This window comes from Nylanderia fulva, unplaced genomic scaffold (assembly GCF_048542155.1).
Source record: "Nylanderia fulva isolate GAGA-0341 unplaced genomic scaffold, ASM4854215v1 Scaffold23, whole genome shotgun sequence".
In the NCBI taxonomy this organism is placed as follows: domain Eukaryota; kingdom Metazoa; phylum Arthropoda; class Insecta; order Hymenoptera; family Formicidae; genus Nylanderia; species Nylanderia fulva.
Window position 1 is genome coordinate 2,983,994 of NW_028190293.1, and position 24,173 is coordinate 3,008,166.

Consider the following 24,173-nt stretch of genomic DNA (forward strand, 5'->3'; position numbering starts at 1 on the left):
GAACTATGCACTTACCCTTTGTAGCGCACGGACGCGGCTTGTGATAGCGATAAACAATCCCTACGGCATAATGTCGCTCTGGGTTTCACGCGAGATTGGATACACGGGCGGGAATTGCCGGTGTACGTATATAGATAAAGATAGGCGTAAGGATACATATAGATATAGACATATACGTTGTACGCACGTGACGTATTGTTAACACAAACAGTTTGCAGCTTTTATTTCACAAATTGTTAATTTACAACTATGATATGCATTCGTTCGTCTAAGAACCGAAACAAACCAGTTTTTATACTTTTTTATTCTTTTTTCTTTTTTTTTAAATACGCCAAGCCAAATCAGTTGTGGCTATTCCGCAATGATTTCCGGAATGTTCAGAACGCGTTATCGATGTTGATGGAGTTTTACGGACAAGAGTGGGCCTTTTCCTTTCGTCAAACTTCTCCGCGAGAATATCGAATTTTTGCCGATTTTGTCGAAATGTCTTCCGATTCTATCGATACAGCTGAAATGTATACGTGTACACAAACGTTCGCGCGCGTGTATGTTATATAATATAAACGTTCTCTGTATTAAATCGAGACTCTCTCATATCAGTCAGCTCTCGTAAATTCAGGACGCATTCGCACACGGTCGCGATCTCAGAGCTTTGCTTCGCTCAATTTCACTCGAATATTAAAAAATCCCGGATTAAAAACACTTTGAACTAGACCACACCCAGCAACGATCTGAAACGCAGTACAGATCGAAACGTATCGGATGGACGGATATGCCTCTCATTGTCGGATTATTCAGTACGGTTCTTTTTTTTTTTTTTTTACAATCAGTCACATCCATCTTACACGTCTCGCTGTGTTCTAAGTGAACGCTTGTGCATCGCGAGTTGAATATGTTTGCGATACGCTCGATTACAATATGAACTCGGGGACATGATGATTTTTGACAATAAATTTTCCCTTCATTTCCACGAGTCGTTCGCGATGACAAACACGCACGAGATTAGAGTCTGTTTATATGATTTTTAAAAATATATTTTTTGCCGTACATGTTACAACAAATACTTCAAAATAAATTTGTTTTAAATAATAGCATACTTTTTTAATTGTCAGAAAAAATACAGAGAGATAATTAATACAAATTCCGTCAAATTGTATAAAGTTCTAATTAAAGTGAATCTTATGAATTGACATTCCGACTCTAAATCCTTCATTTGAATTCAAACGTAACAATTTAAATGATGCGACAACGAATGTAAAATTATTTTCTAAAAGACTCGCGATATGAAAATAGACTCTGATTCGATTGTCTTCAATTATGTAGCAAGTTAAGACATCAATCGTTACGTGATATCGCGAACGGCTCGTGGAAATAAATCAGGATATCCAAAAATGAGACCCATCGGTTAGCTGGTCTGTCGATCGGTGGTTTCTTTTTTTATTCCACCGCAGCGAAGAGATCGTGCTTCGATAACTCACATACGTGTCCTATCGCAGCCCATAATATCTAAGATCAGCAAGGTCGCACTCGGGAGTTCCGAGTATCACGCGATATCATACACATACAAGGTGTTTGAAAAGTAAAAAAGCGAAGAGCGCAGCCAAATGAAGATATTTCGACATGACAGATATAATTCAAGAGAATCATACGAGTATTTTTTGTAAGAATATTTTTTCGATGGAAAAAAAAAAATTAGAAAACTCTGCCTTCTTTACGTATATAAAAGTGATTCAATATTTTTAATTAATGTGATGATGACAAAAAATGACTATTACATTTCCGAATATGTATAATTGAAATGATGTCGAAGAAATGATTTTAATACGTACAATCATGGGTAAGATCTACATTTATATTAAAGTGAACAAATTATCCAATTTAATCCAGAATATAAAGTTACAAATAATCGCGTGATTTACTGCATATTTAACGAACAGCACGTCATACGGCTTCCATTTTATAACAATCGCCCTGTTATTTCAAAAGTATCGTTTTCAACTCGCCTTTTCTCTTTTCAAGCTCCGAGATCCTTAACTTTCGAGAGAACATAATCATATAATTCTTCGTCATAAAGATTCCGCGATCTCTAGAGTGCGACCAAGAGAATCTCGAAACAAACGATCGAAAAAAAATGGAAAATTTTTGGATGTTCACTTAAATAAGACATCCAAATGTATATAGGCAAGAATGAACGATTAATGACGCTGTCAAAATTACGTATATAAGCATCGAGAGATTTTTTAGTTCTCTATTTTCATTTTGAGCTATGTAAAAAAAAAAACGCGAGTTATATTGCTCTTAAGTTTCCCGCGATGCTTCTCGGTGCATCCCGGTGCATCTGCATCGTAACCGAATGCATCGCGGGGAGATCGTAACGGCACCATTGGCGTTTGCGTTTCGTTTATAGCTCTCTCTCTCTCTTTCTCTCTCCTGTATTCTTGCTTTCGCAAAGTCCGATAATCGAATTACTAACGCCGCGAGATAGTTTCAAGAGTCCCGGTCGCAAACAAACATTTTCTCGCCAATGTCCAGATTCCGTCTCTTTCTCTCTCGTTCGTTTGAAGAACAAACTTGTTTTCGCTTTCCTTTTCTTTCTTCCTTTTTTATTGACAAACTATGTGAGCGTACACTGCACACATTTTCCCCTGTGTCTTTCAAATTTCTCTCTTTTTCTATCTCTCTTTCTCCCACACACGCATACACATACATACATACATACATACATACATACATACACACTTTCTCGTCCCCCTTCATTCGATATTCGATAATCAAGCGAATGGGCGTGGGTGCTTGGTGTCGAGATGTGCTAAGGTGGAATGGCATGTGGGTTCCTTAAAAATCGGATTACACTGTGTTGTTACGCTTTAACAGCACGTTGCTTGACATCCTGGGAAAGCAAAATCTAAGATCTGGTTGGCACAAGAAACGAAATGAGTAGTGGTTGCCGCGGTACCGGTGGTCGCGTCGCGTCTTTACACGGACGGACGACGCGGACGCCGCAACGAGTCGTTTACAAGTATGAAAAATATTCCGGTAACATCGTTTTAAAAAAGTTATTGCATCTGGGTATAACACCTATGTTGTATAGGTACGTTTCTCTCTTGTATCGTTATATTATACAAATATTGTTGTAAGTCGGTAGTACAAACGTTACTGTAGAAAACATAACAATTCGTATGTCTCTCGTATCGTTATACGGAAAGCTTAGTTAAGTGTTATACAATCTGTTAGTACTATATGCGAGATTTCGATCTACAGGGTGACTCCGAAAATATTGAACACTGCGTTGTCTTCGCGTGTATGTGTGTGTGTGTGTGTATGTGTTTTTTTCCCTCCATGTACGAATATATTACGCACTCTGTTCATTTCCTTTTCTCTTTTTGTGCTCTACTTTATTCTCTGTCTCAATTGATTTACCGGAGAATTCAGAAAAGGAATATTTATAAAACTCGATCAGGTGTGTGCTGTAATCGAGCCTCGACGGACGGACATTTATTTTCGTCAGCGTTTCGAAAAATGTCATCATATTTAGTTTGGAAAACCAGAAGAAAATACGTATTCAGATTGTGAATGATTTACGTATTTACGTTGCAAATTACATATTACGATATGAGAGTGTAACAAATTTATTAATTTAATAAATAATTATGTAACCTCTTCAGGGACGGATTTATTGAACTTGGAAAAAAATTGTTTTATCTTTTTTTTTTCGCAATTGTATTTATTCAAAATATATTTATAATTATTAAACAAAATAGAAAAAATTGAAAAATATTTTGAAACCTCTGAGAAAAAATAATATACACTTATGTGACCATTGTGCGTTGACATCAACTATCAAGGTACACTATTAGTGAAATAATTTCATAGATTAACTAAAACTAAACACATATATGTGTCAATATCCCTGAAGAGATTAAAGGATTAAGCTCTTTTCTCTTGTGTGCTTTTTCGTTTTCGACGCACATTTTTTTTCATAAACCGTCAAAATATGCGTTAATTATATGCGCAGAAATGATGGAAATGTGCATTCGTGGATCTCGAACGATGCTTACTAATATTGCTTCGCAGGACAATGACAGAAATAAAATGTATGTGTCTTGGGCGCGAAATGTGCAACGAATGCACAATATGATCGACGTTCGACAATGCTGATAATTCTCAGTACTCTTAGTCTTCATTATATACACATATTCTTTAGCGCAGGTATTTTGTCGACATCAAAAAGTCTGTGCAAAAGCTTCGTGCGCTTTTCTAAAATCATTTTTATTTTAATTAAATTTTAATTAAAATCTTTGAATATTTTTCATTTTTAAAATTTTAAATTCATATATTTTTCAATGCGCTAAATATCATTTCCACACAGAGAGAATTTTCTCTTAGAATTTGTTCTGAAATTCATGGTAAAATCGTGTGAAATAATATGATATTGGTAGAATTTTATAAGAACTCTGATTAATATTTACCACAAATAGAAATATTAATATCTATAATAAGACAAAATATGTTTGATAAATTTTACTAAAATATATAATAAAATTTTAATAATTAAAAAAATAAAACCCATTCTTAAAGTATCTTAAATAGAATAGATGCGAAAAAATGGATAAATATATAAAATATTTTGTATAAATTTTACACTGCAGAATAATATTTTCAATCCAGCTGAAGCATTCATAGTAATTTCAACATGCAGCATGATAATTTTCGGCTTATTACCAAACACGATAATATTTGTATAATGAATTTTGCGGTAAAAAATAACGAAAAATTCTCTTCGTGCATATAAAAGGTTTGATGTCGTGAAGATTTAGCGTTTTTTTTTTTTTTTTTCGCATATTTCGTATCGTCCCGTCCTGATCCGAATCTTTTCTGATACAAGATCGCACGTCCTTCGATTATCTCTGAGATATCAAATTGTTTCGCACGCGGACGTGCGAGATGAAAAATACCACGCGTCGCAGGCAAAGATAGTAGCCTCACGCACACCGACAGTGGCAAAACACGCACGTACGTACGCACACAGGAGATGCGATAAATCGGTATTCATCAAACGCGGTTATCGAGCGCGTCGGCGAGAGCTGCACGCCCCGTAAGATATGACGTGTCGGGCGTACAATTTTTTTTCTACGTTTTTTTTTACATGTACGCGGTATACTTTGAACAGCTCGGCCAGAGAGGGAGAAAGAGCGGCTCGACGAGGCTGAGCGTCGAGATGTCGGGGGTGCGGATGGGAAGGGAAGAAGCGCGGGGGTTGAGCGCGACAGAGAGAAAGGGAGAGAGAGAAAGAGAGAGGCCGTGATCCTGCGCGTCGACCTTATTGGCGGAATTCCCGCGGAAGAGATCCCATTAATAACGGAGCGACAAGCAGGCACGTAGTCGCGGCCCGTCGCGCGGACGGAAGGGGGTTGTGCGAGGGGGTTGCGCGTGCTTCACGAGTCGCGGTATATATGTACATCGCTCTGCATCTCATCCCCCCGCGTTTGTGCATACACGCGCGTCTCTGTCTCTATCTCGTAGATGTGGGACACACGTGCGCGCGGCGCGGATGTGAACCCGACGACGACGACGACGACGACGACGTCGACGTCGACGCGAGCGGAGCCGTGTCTGTTCTTTGCATTACGAAAGAAAAATTGCGAGCTTCGCTGAAAAAAAAAAAAAAAAAGAGGAAAAAAATATACAGTCGCAAGATGGATTAAACCAATTGTGTATAATTCTGCATTCATATTCCAATTCGATATAGCGTTAATAATTTTATATCAAAATATTAACAGTGGCGTTAAAAACGCGTGGTAATTTTTTTCCAACGTAATAAACTGGCATGAAAAACAATGTTTCAACTCCCGTTTTTTTCTTCAGCAGTTTAAATTGTCCATTACGAGATTATAATATGGTCAACAATATTGCTGATGCTTAAAGTACTTAGTAATGCCATTGATCGTAACAATTTTTTAATGCAATAAGTCAACTTTTGTTCTCTCTTGTCTCGTTTTATCAGCAAATATTCGAGATATTTGAGAGATTATTTCTTTCCCGTTGATTTAAATTATTTTTCGACCACCGTGCAATCGATCTTATATTCGAGATACTGATGGAATCGTTAATCGTGCATTAATATTACAATTAGCATTTGAAAAGAACGATAAATCAACTCTTCTTAATCCCTATCCATAAAAACACAAATCTAGTCAAGATATAAAAATTGGACAACTTTATCATATGAACAATTAAACGCTTTTATATAAAATTTCTCTTTCATAAGTTTCATCGTCTATTCGCAAAAATAACAATATATATCTAAAATACAATTTAATAAACAACAAACTCTCTAACCAGTAGAGATGTGCGAATTATTCGAATTCGAATCGACGTAGTTCGAAATCGAAAGATTCGATAACGTCAAATCACTGCAATTCGAATTCGAATCAAAGAACCGCGTAAGAAGGTCGTTAATCCGTTTAATTCTATACGCGTTAATTCGATTCGAATTCGAAATATGGGTGATTCGATTCGATTCGAATTAGAAAATCTCGATTCGCACATCTCTACTAACCAGTTATTAATTCTTCTTTCGATCGAAAGATTGATTCTTCAGCATATCGCGATAACATGAAATCGTTCGAATTTTCAATAGAAAGCATACGATCCGTCTTCGATTTCCTCATCGCGGCTCGCGTCCTAGAGCAATTACTTTCCAGCGGCATAGAATTTTTGGTTGACTCGCGTGCTTGTCACGCAACCATCCGAAAATCGGAATCGTACTTTTAGTAGCGCGTAGCAGAATTACGCGGGAACGTGTCACCGGGTGACCCGATCCGCAAACTCGCGAAACGCGCGATGCCTCGAACTGGGCTAGTAGTGACAGCCGCGGTAGGAGTCAGACACGGCTCGGTAGTAGTAGTCGATCGTGCACCGTCCTTGTGTACGCGGAAGTAGTAGGCGTAGGCTTGACGTGCTCAGACCTCGCACATCTGCGCGATCGGCGACACATACATACCCTAATATATATATACATTGAAAACTATACGGATACAGAGCACGCGGTGCCCGCGTGTATACGTGTCGCGTGTTGGTATCGCACGCGTAGGCGTACCTACCTACCCTATGTTCAGAATCGCGCAGGTAGGCGTGACTTGGGGCGGCGCCAGGTGAAAACAACCCCTGACCTATGTTTCCTTCCCTCTCTCGCTTACCCATTTTTGTTCTCGCCCTCTCTTTCTCTCTCTCCTTAGCTTCCCTTCTCTCGCCCTCTCGAGGGACACACGTGTCTCCGAATTTATATACCGATTTTCTCTGTCCACCGCGCCGGGGGATGCGTGCACGCTCGGCCGACGTTCGCGAGAGGATCGAACCGCTGTATAACCGTTGGTAATGCTCCAGAGGCAACCCTCTTTCCATCCCCTTACGTCCTTTTTTTCGCCTTTTTTCTTTTCCTTTGCTCTCCACCGTTCTCGAGAGTATGTGCGTACGTGCGCGTGTGCAGACGTATATAAGCTGCAAAAACTACCCCTCTGTCCGATATCTCTTATTCACTCTTTTAACGCGCTTTTCTCTTCCCTACGTATCCTCATTCGCGCGAAGAGATGCACCCCGACAAGTTTTGCGATGCTCGCAAATTTCGCGAATCGACGATCGTTTATATTTTCAATGATTCTTCTATTTCGCACACTTCGATCCACGAATGCTTCGATCACAGATCATCATTTCACGATTTTATTTTACGCAGAATTTGAAGCGAAGAAAAAGTGAAATATGTACGAAGATATTAGGTCAGAATTAAAGAGGGAATTCAATATTATTATTTTTTATAAGGTTCTCTTTTTTTTTTTTTTTTTTTTTTAAAGTGGAGAGTTTGAATTTTTTCTAAATAGGAAACACAAAAAACTTCTTTTTTGTATATTTAAACAAAAATATTCTGATAATGAAACAATAAAAAATGTGTTTTTATTTATTTATCAATAAATAAATAAAGGATTATATTTCAAAACTACGCGTCAAATTTTATTTTTTAGTTTATTCGACGATCAACTTTTTGTACCAACCTAATATTTTCGTTGTCGTTCTTTTGCGCGCACACATGCTTGTTGCTCTCTTATAAATATTGTATTGATATGAATGCATCTTTCAAATGTTTTTCGAGTTCAGTCAGTCCGCGGAGGGTCGATTACATTCTTTCATCGAGATCTCGCGCCTTGGGAAAGAAAAATACAATCACGAAAATTTGGACGTGGAGGAATATGAAACTGACGTTACTTAAATCTGACACAGCGCGGTTCTATTTTTCAGAAAAATTATAAGTAAATAGAAAAAGTGTCCGAATGACTCTCGTCGTTTCTCACGTTTGAAAGGTGAATCTGTACAGCTCATCACGACCGGAAGAACGGCATGCCTTGCATAGGCATAACGGATTATTTTAGGGTTGTTTGAACAAAAAATGCGACGATTTGTTTTCGAATTTGTCAGATTTTGGAACCGGATAAAAGTAATCTTGATTTCGATGTCAGTTATCGTGTAGAGCTGTGGTTGTCAAGCAAAAATGAATGATTTCGCGCAAAAATTGATCAACTTGATTCTAAATCTCGATGAACGGTAATCAAATATTTGCAGTGGATGTAAATTTTAGTACGCGTTTCGCGTTATTCCAGTGTGAGTGATGTTTGCGAGGATTCTACATGTAGGTGAATTTTCGTCGAAAACGCGATTGTTTTACCCAGAACGACGAGTCGAGGGATAAAAATGGCGAAAAAGCAATGCTACGCCTAATGCTAGCTCATGGATATGCGATGCGACCTTCGAAAATTGTACAAAACATGGATCACAGTAAAATAAGAGAGCACTCGTGCCCAATGTACAAACAATAAAGTATATATATACATGTACATATATATAAATATGTATATGTATATATATAATATAGTCCTACCTAAGAAACTTTATCAACATGTTCTCATCGCGCTCTAGGTTCTTTTTTCTGCCTAATTTTTATCATAATGTCAATAATTATGATTAGGTGTCCCCGTAGTAATAATGCCTATGCATCTTTACATAATAAACTTTGTCTCTTAGTTTCTAAATATTCATTGCCTATAGTTAATTTCAGTTTAGATTAATTCCTATTCACATATTTGTCTCTATATGCTGGTGTATACAATAACTCTATATATTTGTATCACTAGTCATATTCAATATATATATATATTTATATATATATTGTTTGTGTATGTGTGTATAATATATCGTAGAATATATAATATTTTTTTCTATATGTGTGTTTTATGTATTTACAGGGTGTTTTAGTCTATTTCACTTTCTCTCACTCACTCTCGCTCTCGTCTGATCTTTGTATTATTATTATTATATATTACAACATTCGCCCTTTTTTCTTTTTTATAATATATATATATATGTATTTATATATCGTGTATATTATGTACTAAACTATTAAAATACTAGTATAAATATCTCTCGACATATATATATAATATATATTTTTTCCATATATATATATATGTATATATATTTCATTTATTCATTTATTTATTTATTTATATATGTATAGTGTAGAAAGAGAGAGAGAGAGAGAGAGAGTGATCGCGCGGCGGAGACGCGGAAACGAATGGATATTAGTTGAAAACGATATACATAGCATCGAGATTACATACGTTTCAACATCTCCCCGTGGTTGTCTCTTCTCTCCTCTTCTTTCCTCCTCCTCCTCTTTGCCTCTTTTTACATTTATTGCTATCAGATTCATTGCGTAGTAAGTTTCTCCTGTGTGTGTGTGTAAACTGATATATTCATTTTTCATTGTATAATATTCACCTACGTTCCTTTTTTCTCTTTCTCCTTACTCGGCGTGGCGATTTATAGAAGAGAAGATGTTGAGCGAAGAAGAGCGCGAATATATCATCGAATATAATTAGCCGCTCGCGATCGCGTTATTTTTTTTTTTCCACGCTTCTTCGACAAAAGTGCGCAACAGTTTCGAATTTGCTTAAGGTAATTAAAATCGCGATATTAATTAGAGAGTAAGGATCCTATAAGAACGAGGGAACGCGTGAAGCACCGGACGATCCGAAGTATTTATATATATGCCTTTTTTGTGCGATCAAGCGTGTAACCTTGGAAATTTGTGAGAGAGAGGCTTAGAGGCTTAAAATTATATCAGTCCGAGAATAACGATACCCTCATCTGCACGCTCCCTCTACAAATCTCGTTTTTTTTTTTTTTTTGTTGGAATATCATTTTTTTCCTCTCCAAATTTCGAAACTCGCGTGTAACTTTTCTCTCTCTCCCTCGCGTATTTGTCGCGAGAGATCAAATATAATTATCGAATTTCAAAAAGTTTTAAATAACAACTTCTCACTAATTAACAGCGCATTCTTTTTTTTTTGTATTCTAATAAAATTTAAATTTGCGATCTTCCCCGAAACACCAATAGAGTAGATCGTGCAGATATAAATCGCGACAGTCTTTCTCGCGCGACACCGGCAACATGTAAGAAGTACCCGTGTGTTTACCCCCTTTTCACCCCAATTCAGTCAGTCTCCTAGTAGTTAGAATCTAAAATATATATCGAGCGCGTTTATATATATTAAATCTAGAATTAAAATGTGCCAATTTTGGTTTATCTCGAATCGCGCTAAACCGCACGTTTATCTTGTCGTTCGATCACTCGATCTTCTCTTCCATGAGCAACTACTGCGACAAGCTATTTGCATCCCTTATCCTCTTATATCTCCTCCCTTTCAATTATATTAATCTTAAATATTTATTACTATTGTTCTGTCTCGCGCACTTCTCTCCCCATTTTTTAACAGCATTAATTATCGGCTCGGGTCAAAGGTTGAGGGCGTCTCGTTTTCAATCCTAGGAATGAATTCCTAAATTCTGTATCTCGAAGCGTTTCGAAATTCTATACGATTTTTCCCCCTGTGTATATTCGCTTTTCTTGCCAATTAATATCCTCAAGTATATATTTGTGTATAATTAATCAAATTTTCATGAAAATTTGATCGCAATTGTCGAAGATTTTTAATCGGGAGGTTTACTCGGTAATCAAATCGACATATATAATTAAGCGGATAAACATTGAGCGAAATTAAAGCGGCGACTCTCGTCGGGGAAATAGTTTGTAAATGTTCACTTAGACGTACAAATTTATTACAGTGTTTCGTCGATATAACCGATAAAGAGCTTCGGGCGCCGCGTTTGCCTTTCGCATTGGATACTCGAACATCCGGCTAGCGAGATTAATCGATAATTTCAATTTTACGCGTTAAGCATAAGCTCTCATCCCCTGACCTGGTTTTCAGGTTCGTGCAGACTGCCCGCTTGTCGTCGCCGTGTGAGTGCATTCGCGTAACAATACAGTCGTTCGAAACATATAAAGGAAGGCATCAACGAGTATGAGCGCCTCTATACTGGACACGCAACTTCTTCTATATGTACAAGAGCGATTAACGCATCTTTATATAATGTCTGCCTAAAAAACACGCGGTGATGGGAGGATCGTTTATTTATTGTTAAACGATTTTTTTACGACTCCCCCTCTCTTCTCCCCTTCTCGAGGAGGGGGGAGGAGGGGGGTGCGCGCGACCGAAAAGGCCGAATAAAAAATATCAGTTCGAAATCGCGAATATCTGCGAATCGGCGAATGCGTTAACGTCTATTCCTGAGTATTCAACGAATAAAGAGCGCGCTGCGTCGCGCTCCGCGTTTCTCCGCGAGATCCAACTCGCAGCGTCTCCCTTTTTTTTTTTTTTTTCTTTTTACGTTTCTTCACCCCACCTTGAATTTTATTCTCGGAGAGCCGTCGCGTTGTCGGATCTCCGCGGATTTTTCTCCGTGCGCGAAATTACGCGTATTACAATAGCCTACGATCAAGTGGTTTGGTGGATGGTTCACCGTCGTTGATGCACCTTGATATGAAGTAGAAATTGATATGCGAATGTTTTCGTTCACGCGCACTGTTTTTTTTTTTTTTTTTTTATTTTTTATTAATCCATCACGCCGTGATACGCCTTCACGAGCGCACGTGCACATAGCTGTCGCGAAGGGACAGCACGAACCTTTTTCTTTATTTTTTTTTTTTTGCACATAGGTGAATTTCGCTTGGGTCAGTCGTCGTCTCCAATGCTTTTGCAGAAGATACCCTTCTTCAATCTCGGATCAGCATTTGCGAAAACGCAAATGAAACTGAGAGACGAATAATAATAATAATGTAACGTTCGCCGATATGCCGAAAACAATTCTACAGAAAAGATTATGTGTTCGATTTTCATATCATATCTTTTTTTTTCTCGATTTGGAATAATCGAACGTAAAATGTAATGCGTATTGGAGACCCACCGGCTTACGCGCTGTCCTACAGAAAATAGAACACGTACGCACGCACACGTACGTTTGCGCTGACGTGCCTGCCAATAATATACGTGTGTATAGTAAGGCTATCTCGCCTACGTGTAAATCGTATAAGTCTACACATACTGTTTCGCCTATGCTTTGCGATAAAATACTATACATAGGTATATACTTATGCCATTTTTATTGTGTGTGCTTTCTCTCCCCATTTTTAACTCGTTAATTGTTAATGTCTACTTATATTACAACCGATCGAGTGCGCCGGCGGCCTTATCGATATCGTTTTTTTTTTTTTTTTTTTTCATTTTGTAACGATAGTCAAATGCGATTGAATTTCGAATAAATTTTTGTTTCGTTCATTATATTCTCTCTGATTATTTTTATCAACTGGATGATCGTCGCTCGTCAATATAATCATGGACACATAAAAAGAAATGATAATATCATAATTATATAAATAAATTATAAATAAATATATATACATATATATATTTCCGCAATATATAGGAACTCGATAACGCGCGTCGAGAAAATTGCCTAAATTTGTGGATGTCTCTCGTGACGTTACGATGTATTGTGCCAAATTTTGCGACCTGCGTGAAAAATATTTAATTCGCCGATGGATGTTACGTACGTACAATATTATGCCCGCAATGTATGAATTTCCCGGCATGAGCCGCATTCGAGCTGGAATTAATAATCGTCGATGCGTAGCAGGGATGCTCAACCGAAACCGTTTTTCGAAGCTATTGAGAAGTAGAGTATTACTGTACACGTGTGCAGAGAGGAACTTATAAAGATAACATACATCGTAATATAATTAACGGTGATTAAGGAAGAAGAAAGAGAGAAAGAGTAGCACTGAATATTCAACAGGATAAGATTACGCACAAACATAATAAAGGGACACAAGGTTCAAAAGGGTTTCGGTATGCGCACGAGGAAAAGAAAATAAAAAATATTGCGAACGGAAATTTGTATTTGAAAATAGGTATCCATATATTTTAATAATATATGCTTAAGTAAACGTAATAGTATATACCGAATAGTCTCGATAATAATAATAATAATAATAATAATAATAATAATAATAATAATAATAATAATAATAATAATAATATTAATAATTAATAATAATATTATATATAATATAATGTATATATGTTAGAATAACAAAATAAATCCTAACGTAACTTAAGTATACTGCGTAAGGAGAGATGGTTGTGATAAAAATTAATAGTACAATTAAAAGAGAAACAAAGCACCGTCATCACACATCGGGGCGGCGTTCGAATTCGGAGCAAATTCGCGTGCCCCTAAGGAACTTTAGTCCGGAAACAATACAGCGACACACGGCTTGGCGTAATATGTATCTAAATAATTATTGTACATCTGACATTATTTTTTTTCTTTTGTCTGCTCCCGGTTTCCTTACACTCGCTCTCTTCTCCATTCGTTCTCTCGCGCAAAAAATCCACATCTGCGCGAAAAATCCACGCACGCATTCATTCATCCACACATGCACGCATCCACATTCACCCGCGTATTACATCCAATCGGAACGATAATTACCCTAATATCTTATATACTTTTTGTCAAGTGCTTTGCCAATTGCGTATAGGTATGTCGTGTCCGTAAACGGAGATATTTATATATACATATGTGTATATATTATATAAAATTAACGACGGATAAAATATTGTATATATATATGTTCGGAACAACCTCGACAGGATTACTTAACTCTTTGTAACTCTTTTAATACTGTCAACATGTGTGTGTTTTTTCTACTAAAAATGAGAGAAAAGACAAAAGGAATACATCTCTCTCGCGCGGGAAAATTGATCGAAAACTCTCAACTCGGCTTCTAAAATAGAAACATAGAGCATTTTATTATGTCTACATTCGTGCGTTAGCTGCTGGAATCTTCACACTCGATTATTGCTCGTGCGTCCTCTATCTTTTATTGCTAATCGTATTTAGAACACTATCGCTTCGTCCAACGTTATGCAACGAGGAACGATCTCGCCATTCTCTATAAATACGTTATGCTATCGATGCAAGTAAATATTATGCGTAAGCAGTATTATGCTTTTAATGTCGAAATGCATATATGTATAGTAAGTATTATTGCGGATTCTGCGTTGAATATTTTTAAAGAATATATATTTTTTTTTTTCACCAAGTTATTCTCAATTAAAATTCCGTTAAAGTCTATTGTATATATTATTATATACAACATTTCATTTAAATAAACTTGAAAATTAAAATATCCACATTTTTCTAAATTATGATTTATGATGTAGAAATTTTAAAACAATTTTGAGATTCATGTACAATTAAGATTAATATAAGACTCTGCGTCAATTTTGAGATAAAAATTTTTCATTCTTATCTGTCATGTAAGACATATTCCTTGTACTAAGATTGATCAATTTTCGTGTACCACGCTATTAAATTAAATTAAATTGTACCATAAATTTCTTCTTAAATGACTTTTTTGAGCTTTAGTAATAGTTAGCTTTTCATAAGTTTTTCAAAGAATAATGCATCCAACAATTTTTTTTCTTCGCATATTAGCGATCTCATTTCAAACTCTTGCCTCTATTCTCAGCTCAACACTCCAGATACGAGTAGCAAGAAAGAGACAGACGCGAAGAATGATTAGTAAAGAAGAGATGACTACGATATGGAAATAAATCTATTGTGTCACAAAATTCGCACATCGATGTGCCTAGTTTGTCGCGTCTGCTAACGCCGAAAGAGAGGGCGAGAAAGTCCACTTGTCGATAAGCTGCCTTTCCTGCGCAGGAACTCTAACTAGAGGAATTAGTCTATTACTCGATATGTGTGTATGTATTGCATCATGACACCTGGCAAGAGAATAAATCGCGCTTTGTATTTACAGACGCTTCTCTATGTCGCATCGCGTCGTTCTACTCAAGATACACGCTAGAGACGCAAGAGTGTAACAGAATGGAGTATACGTGCATATATAGATTAAGTGTATATATGTATATATACTTAATCAGTGCGTCGCGCGCGAGTTTGAAATTGAAAACGTGTGACATCCATTCGCACTTTGTATACTTGCATTATTCTCTACCTCGCGACCCCTTTATTACAACTTTACGTAATGATCTGATCATAATAATTAAAAATCTTCATGTTTATTTTGTATTTTCTATTATATAGCACATTATATAGATATATGTATATCACCAATGTTATTTGAATACATAAAAATATTTTACATAACTTACTTAATATAAACAAATTTTCATTTTTTATATACAATGAAAATTTATTATATTATACAATGTAAAATATTTGTATATAAAACCGGTGATATGTTAAAGATGAATTAACATGCTTGTGATTCGATGAGAGATTTGGATGTTTTTTCATAGATCGACCACGTAACACATTAGATTATTTCATATACGCTCCGTCCTGTTACGTTCGTACATCTGTGATTCTATCTAGCAGACTTTTCGCCAAACATACTGACGCGCGGGATTAGCGCGAAAACTTAAGAGAGAATTATGCTCTATATATATCAAAGAAAAATCTCACAACGCACGCGGACGGAAGTGGGTACCGGCGGAAACGTAATCGATCGAGCTCTACGGATTTACTCCAAGAAATATTACGCTCAAGACTGGCCTGCATCAGGTTTTCGTTATCTTGATCCAAATTGTTCTCGCCGTTTAGTTTCGCTCTACATAACAACATTATTACGATATTACGTTTTTCACGTTTTCTAATATAAGTACAAACTATGTCTAGGCTATGTACAATTGAATTAATAGATAGAACGGGTCTTTTAGGAACTTTAGAGAACAGAAACTTACACGCAAAAGCTACTACGAAACTAAGCTAGGGACCCTTGACGACGGGAGGGATCGAAAGGGGTAGAATTTTTTGAGAATCTCCAAAAATCTAAGAATTATCTCTAATTGTCCTCTAATTTCCGATTAGTCGATGGTAATAAATAAGTAAAAATAAATTAAAAGCAATCCCTAAAAAAAAGGCGACACGGGAGCTTCGTACGATCTTAAACGATCCCTTCAGTATTTTTGGCTAAAGTCGCTCTTAAACGGAACGAAAGCCTAAAGGTGTGTTTGTGTATATGTGAGTACACAACGAATACTTGTGGAAAATATACATACAAATTCTCCCTATGTATAATACAGTCCGACGTACAATAATATACGAGACACGTGCAGTTTCTCGCGAGGATCCACGGAGAGGAGATGAGATCGAAAAGGAATCGCGATGAAGGAAGGAGCCAGGGGAGCGAGCGAGAAGGATGATAGGTGTCAAACAAAATGTACGAAGCGCTCGACTTAATTGAAGACAAGCTACAAGGACTTCTTTTGTCGTCGCAAATAATATTTAAGTCGCAATCGATACGCGACAGATGTACCAGTAACGATCGTTCAAGAAATACACAATTTCAATTCTTTGCTAAATAAAAATATGAAAATATTTCGTCATATGATCACACGTCACTCATATATAGCATAATTTGATTTCGGAAAAATTAAAATTTATATACAATTATTATCTTATATAGAGACGAGAAAAGATCGTTTATTGGTGCACATCCACATCTATCGCACACAAAATATTCGTGAGACCCAGAACGAATTTTACGAGTGGAAAAGAAGCTCCCTTTAAAATAAAAGACACGTAGCCGCTAAGAGACTAAATGTCAAATCTCGCTCTCCTTCTTTCTTTCTCTCTCTCTCTCTCTCTCTCTCCCTCTTTCTTTTTCTCTATCTTGCGCGCACACGAGCCATTGGATAACTTAAAACCTAAGTTAATTGGAACTTTGCTGATTGTACCTTACGCCAGCGATGCACGTCGCGTCGTGCCGCTCATTAATTCTCCTCTCGATTGCACTTAACGGCGAGATCGCCCATCTGTATCTTGCGTTCTGTGTTCGCGGCGTGAATAATTGCAACTATATACAATGCACTTCCGCGACGCACTAGCAACGACGTATCGTTGCGTAAACGGGACATCCCGTGAAAAAATCGACGGCCGCCAAAACTACGCGATATCGTCGAGGAAAAACCTCGCGGAGGTTGGCTTTATAACGTGATGAAAACAGACAAGGCGAGGCAAGGCGAGGCGAGATGACAGCCCGATTTTATCCGACACGAAGAACGAAATCATGTCCGACGCCGAAATGCTGTTACTAAGATCGCGAAGTAGGTCGTCCTCCATCGTTCCTTTTCGCTTCGCGAATGCGAAGTCACGCACGCGTGTGTCTAATGATTTTTTTTTGTTATCTCGCGGAAAACGAAATAGTATTTTAAGATTGTTCCCCTTTTTCTCTCTCTGTTTCTTAAATTTATTTATTTTTTTTTTTTTTTACTTAAGGGGTTCCTAAACGCCGTCCTGTTTTATTGATAAAACATTATTTTTGCACATCCTTTTCCTTTCATTTGTTGAATAGAATAATAAATGCTTTTCCACGATTAAATTGTATGTAAAAAAAAAATTAAAAATTTGTTCTTAATATAAAATCGGTAGGTTCGCGCTTTGTTTCTACATGTACTTAATCGTGAAAAGGCATTTATTACTCTATTTAACCAAAAATGTTGTTTTATGAAAAAAAGCAGGACGCCGTTTAGGATCTCCTTAACTTTGGACAAGAGGACGAAAACAATACGCAAGAATCGTTTGAGCGTCACTGCCCAATTTATGATTTATCTGTCACGATGCGCGCGCGCACACACGTATAAGTACACACACGTGTTCGCAAATGATGCGATAACGCAGGGTGGTATCCGACGCACATTATGCAGTTCTCCGCGTTCATTATATTTTTACGATTACAAGGTTATACCCGGCGCGGAATCCTCCGATTGGCATCAGCGTTTTCCTTGTCGATCGATTCGACCGACTCGAGAGCGGATAACACAGACGGCGACGCGAAAAGAACGCGTCGTCGACGATAAGTCTTGGCGGAAAAAAAAACCCACGGCTGTTTACCACGATCGGGACCGATAAAAAGTGCGTAGCTTCGCGCGATTACGTGGAAAATTAGCGCGTATATATATATATATAAACTTACGAAGAGTTGCGATATGAATTTCAAGCAGCTGTGATTCATATACTAGTTTTTCCTCTCATCTTTTCTTTTTTTCTCTCTCGCAATATTACCGTCCCCGCCGCGATTATATGCAAATCGGCGACGGTATATTGTCGCAAAACTAATATTTTACACGATATTATTGTCGACGAGAGTATCAAGATAAGCGCGAGAAGGGAAAAAAAAGGGGACGTAAATGAGCGCGTTCGGAGACAAAAGCAATCGTTTTAAGGGACAACAACGCAGATGGACATGCTCTTAAAGTACGAAATATCGATTTGGTATTTAATATCTGCCGCGCGTGCAATTTTTTTTATTTTCGCTAAATAAATAATTTCCACATTTTTTCTTGTTTACGCGTAATACAAGAATTTATTGATTCGGCGAATAATTCCGATTTTACTCGCCGTTCTTTATCGCTCAATAGTTGTAGGCAAAAATTGTCCATTTTATTTCTCTTCGGATTTAATTTGCATGAAAGAACCGAATGAGTTAATAAATAGATACGCGAACGTAGAATAATGATTGCGGAAAATCTAGATCCGAAGAATCGCGCGCGATAGAAATATATGTTTGAGCTTCGAGTATAGAATTTAGTGAACAAGAGAGAGAGAGAGAGAGTCGAATTTAATATGCGATATCATTTTAATACCGCGCGGACGGATGGACGGACGCTGTGTAACGTCGCGCGAATTTAATTAATCGTATTCCAGAATTTATAACCTGCTGACAACATTTTTGATATGGTATTTGGAAACTTTATGATCCATTTGCCAAACGCCAACTCTCTAATCAGACTCGCGTTTCAGAATCGCGGCGAAACTCTCATTTCAATGTACCCTCTCACGGTCCCCCAGTCATTAACGGCATCGTCACGCGTAAATATTAATTAAAATCCCATTTTCAGAGGAATACCGATTTGTCGGGCGAATATTCTAATTAAATCTACGCGAAGCGCGGGATCGGGGCGGTATAGAACGAAATTTCTCGTCCTTCTGCCCTTCGCAAATGGATTGATCCGCGTAATACTTTGGACGTTATACTTTCTCTTTTTTTCACACGAGTGCAAAATAAATCACGCTTCTGTTCGATTTCAAATCAAAAAGGTCAAAGATTTATATCATTTTGTGCAACGGAATAACTTTTCTTTCTTCGGGAATGAATTCTCCGTTTGATCTCAAATATATGTTGAGTTCGCGCGTCTACGCCTCTCAAGGAAGTATCGTATGCTGTGCGTTTGAAGGATTCAATTAAGTAAAGCAAGCGCGCAGATCGAAAAGTAAAAGTGCGCATACATTTTTTTTCTAAAAAAGCGAATAATTTTCTAATAACTCGGAATCGAAGATCGAGACCGAGTGTGTTGCATTATTAAGTTTAATGCCGCTCGAGAGATCATATAATTAAAATCACACACGTCGAAGAACCCGTCTTCTCGAATCAAACGTAGTCGCGAAAGAGCATTTTATATCGCCGCCGATTAAAAACTAAGATAAGCGATGGAATGTAATGACGATACGTGACAAGTGCATTGCGTGTTAAAATAAAGTGGTCGGTATATACGTTCGTGAAATATCACAGAAGTCGCACAGGAGTCACGATCATCGATCGAGACGTAGACGCGTCGACTATATATTGAGACGAAGAAAGAAAAGTTGCGATACTCACGAATCGGCTGGAAAGAACGCAAGAATTTGAGCAAGAACAATTCGTATAATCATCACAGCTCTAAATCAAATCACTCAACTAACCCTAGAATACCAAATCAAAATGTATCTACGTCATCCTCAAAATCCTTGAAATACTGCGATCGAAGAGTTGAAAATTAATTATTTAATCAATTTCATTATTATTAAAATGTATTATTCTAAAAACAACCCGTGTCTAGTGCAAAATTGATTTCACAAAAAAATGTTAAAAAAATCCCAAGTTTGACAGTTGAGCATTCTAGGGTCAACTTTGAAGAGATTATCTATTCGCGGCGCGAGTTCGGATCGAAATTGGTTCGTATTCGATACCTTCCTATTCTCCGCGAGGCGATTCCTTCCTTCTCGGTGCCGTTTTGCAGGCCTCCGCGCACGGAATGCGATGAATATTTCAGAGATCGATCGACTTCGAGCGACTCGGCTCGCTCGGCGGGAGAGGGAGGCCCTTGCGAGGAGGACGAACGGAAAGTAAGTGGCTGCTAAATATACAATGCGCTCATCGAATCGCTTAAAAGGAAGAGACGGGAAAAGAGCTCGTTTCGCTGCGTTCGCATGTGATCGTCTGCGCGGCCTGCGCGATAGTATATGTTTATGTCGCGCCGAATTCAATTAAATCCCGCGGAGGAAATCAAGCAGTCGCGTCTTTGCCTTTGAGGAATTGGACCGGTCGACAACGATCGTCTCCGATTAATTTTCACACAATTGCGTATACGCGCTAATTACCTTACTTTACCTAATAGGAAAACAAAAGTACACTCGAATACTGGTTCTCGTATCACTCGAACGTTCGGGTCGTCGTGTATATCACGCGGATGTATCGTAACAGACATGCGAGATTCGCGGATGGAAATCCAAATTAATATTTTTCTTTCTTTGCGGACAGCTTTTGTTATATTTATTATATTTTATTAAATTAAAAATGATTAAAGAGTAAGGGATTCCTGAATTAATGATTAAAATAATTTTGTCATAAAATTGTTAAAAAAATCATGAAAAAGATAGAAAGATTCTTTTTTGATGCTGCGCATCAGGAATGTATGGGAAACACATCTATTACTCAAACATCCTGTCAAACGGATCTTTGTTGCGGATATTCGCGCGTATATACGACGCCGCGTTTGATTCATTCATATTTAACTTCGAGGCATTAATCTGCGATTAATGATCGATGCGCTGTTCACTATTGAGCGGTGAACTGTGGAAATGAAATCCACGTGGGAAACCTATCTATACCGTATTTTTTCCAAGAGCACGCACGTCCGAGTGGAGTCTCCCGAGGACTATAAATAAATAAAGATGAATTCGCGAGTATGGAATAAAAGACGGTATTACACGGAAACCGAGTCTCACCGCTATTAAACTATCTAACTATCTTAAAAAGAAATTGTTAAATAAAAATTAGACTATATATATATATGTATATGAATAAAAATAGTAACGTAGGTGTGAATCGCGTAGTCAGGTATTGCACTGTCTTCAATGGCCACCGCGTCATCGCGTACTCATTGCAACTCTTGCGATCATCTGTCTGTGAGAAAAGTTGCATCGGAAAACATATCTGAGAAGCTTCGCTCGATTTTTTGTCCTCGAATCTCTCTGCAGAGCATTTCGCGGATTCGTCGGATCGCGCGAAACACTTTTCGATGCACGAGAGACGAAATTGATCTATATTTTCGGCGCGATGCGGGTCGTAAGTCAAAATTGAGTCCACGATGAGAGCGCGAAGGAAGATGATCGGTCGGCTTGAAGAAAGAAAAAAAAAAAATGAAACGAATCGAAGAAGCCACTAATGCCAGCACACTCGTAACAAATTCTCTCTCTTTCTTTCTCTCCCCCCTTCTGAATTTTTTTCCTATTATAAATTTATAAACTGCGTGTCCACACCGAATCGAATTGCACCGCGTAGAATTTCGCTAAGTGGACGTTTCCTGCTTACCTTTCTTTTTCCTTTTCCCTCCTTTCTTCTCCTTCCCAAGCGCGTTTTTCAACATTTCCAACCCCCCGTCAACTGTATAAAATATTCTCAATCGTATCAACAACAGTCGCATCGTACATCGTACAACGTTAGTACATTATTACAATAGTTTCTAGTTAATCGTAATCAATATAATATTCACAGCATTTTATCAAAATCTCTTAAAAGCACCAACCTCAAATTCCCTCCTTTCCCTCTCCTCGTCCACTTCTCGTTTATTCTTGTCGCTTTGTCCGTTTCTCCCTTTCTCTCTTTTTTTTTTTTCAACGAACCTCATCTCGCTCATGTGTGTGTGTGTGTGTACGTGTACGTGTGTGTATGTATGTATGCATTTGTGTGTAAATATATATATATATATGTATATATATACCTTCAATAATTTATCGATATATATATACGTATAATTTATAATATATATATATCTATATATATATATTTATATATTTATATGTATATAATAAGCTAAACGTTTCGTCTTAAAGCACTGATTAAACGAGGGAGCTCGTTATTAACGTGTCCCTCCCCCTGAACACGCGTTTACCAACCATCCTAACCAAAATCACAGGACTAACTAGAAACACCGCCAGCTTGTTGCCCCGTCGCTCGATTGTTGGGGAGGGTGGAAGTAGGAAAGGGGTGGCCGATTGGTGGGTGCGCGATGCGTGAACGATCACGCGATCAGATGGAGACGATGATGAGAGGAGACGACGAGTAGTGGTGTCGGGAAAGAATCGGGAGTGGTGTCGTGGGGTTGCGGGAACGGGACGAAACGTGCGGCGGCGGAACCGGAAGCGGGAACGACACCGTCGTCGTTGTCGTCGATGCCTCGGCTTGACGGCGGCGGCTTTCTCTGCTGCTGAGACTAAGGCGAACTCAATGATGCGGCGGTGGCGGCGGCGGGGCCTCTTCCTCGGAGGGGTCCACGGGGCTCGGGGACAGGAACTTGCGCACATATTTCGGGTAATGTGTCTTTTCGTGGGCCTTGAGTATCGTCGACCTCGAGAAGGTCTTGCCGCACAGGGTACACCGGAACGGCCGCTCGCCGGTGTGCACGCGACAGTGGTCCTTCATGTGGTGGCGCAGCTTGAACGCCTTGCCGCAGAACTCGCACTTGAACGGCCGATCGCCGGTGTGCGCCGGTAGGTGGGCGATCAGCGAGCCGACGTCCGGGAAGGACTTGCCGCAAAACTTGCAGAGGACGACGCCGGAGGTCGGGTCCGAGTGGGCCGCGAGTTCAAAGTCCATCGGCTCGATCGTACCCGCGGCGGGATAGTGGGCCTCAGGCGGCAGGTGCATGCCGGGCTCGAGGCCCAGCTGTGCCTGCAGCTGCAGGTGGGCCGCCTGCTCGCGGTACTTGAGCGACTCGAGGCTGTGCGAGAGGATGTGCCGCGTCAGCTTGCTCTGGTGGAGGAACGAGGCACCGCAGTACATGCACGCAAACACCCGCTCATCCACACCCATCAACTCCTGCAACCAAACAAACAAGAACATCAACTTCTTGTCTTCCCTTCCGGCGCTCTCTACCCTCGCGGGAAAGACTTTGTCTCCAAGACTCTTTCTCTCTCCTCTTTCATCTATTTTGCACTTTTACTGCTCTAAAAGATCTTTTTTTCTCTCTCTCTCTCTCTTTCTCTCTCTCTTTCTCTTTCTCTCTCTCTCTCTATCTCTCTCTCTCTCTTTCTCTCTTTTCTTTAGCTTCTGTCTTTGACCTAGTCCCGTAAGTCCTAACGCCATATTTTAATACTAATTGTGCTACAGACTGCAATAACGCCTAACGAATCGTTCGCCCCGATACTACCCGCAGAATATACACAGATGCACACATATATTACATATATGTATATATGCATATGTTATATAGATATATGTATGTATATATATATACCGCAGCGCATTATTATTTCTAAAATGCATGAGCGCTGTGGCTACTTTGAACGGATAAGAAAAAGATAACATGTCTTTCAGCCTCGCGTTGTGCTCCCTTTTCTCTCTTTCTCTCTTCCTTCTTTCCTTCCTTCCT

General features: G+C 38.5%; 1 protein-coding gene across 3 annotated transcripts in view; it reads right to left on the bottom strand.

Annotated features, from left to right (window-relative positions):
* The window catches only part of mamo (zinc finger protein 628-like), a 62,718-nt gene that overhangs the window by 16,143 nt on the left and 22,402 nt on the right, over positions 1-24,173 (bottom strand). The window contains exon 4 of one of the 3 annotated variants that reach the window (XM_085483054.1): positions 194-23,620. The exons of the other annotated variants lie outside the window; for them this stretch is intronic. Coding sequence (XP_085339180.1) covers positions 23,027-23,620 — 594 coding nt within the window. The 3' untranslated portion in view covers positions 194-23,026. Of the gene's footprint in view, positions 1-193; positions 23,621-24,173 lie in introns of those variants that run through there. 3 annotated transcript variants of the gene reach the window in all.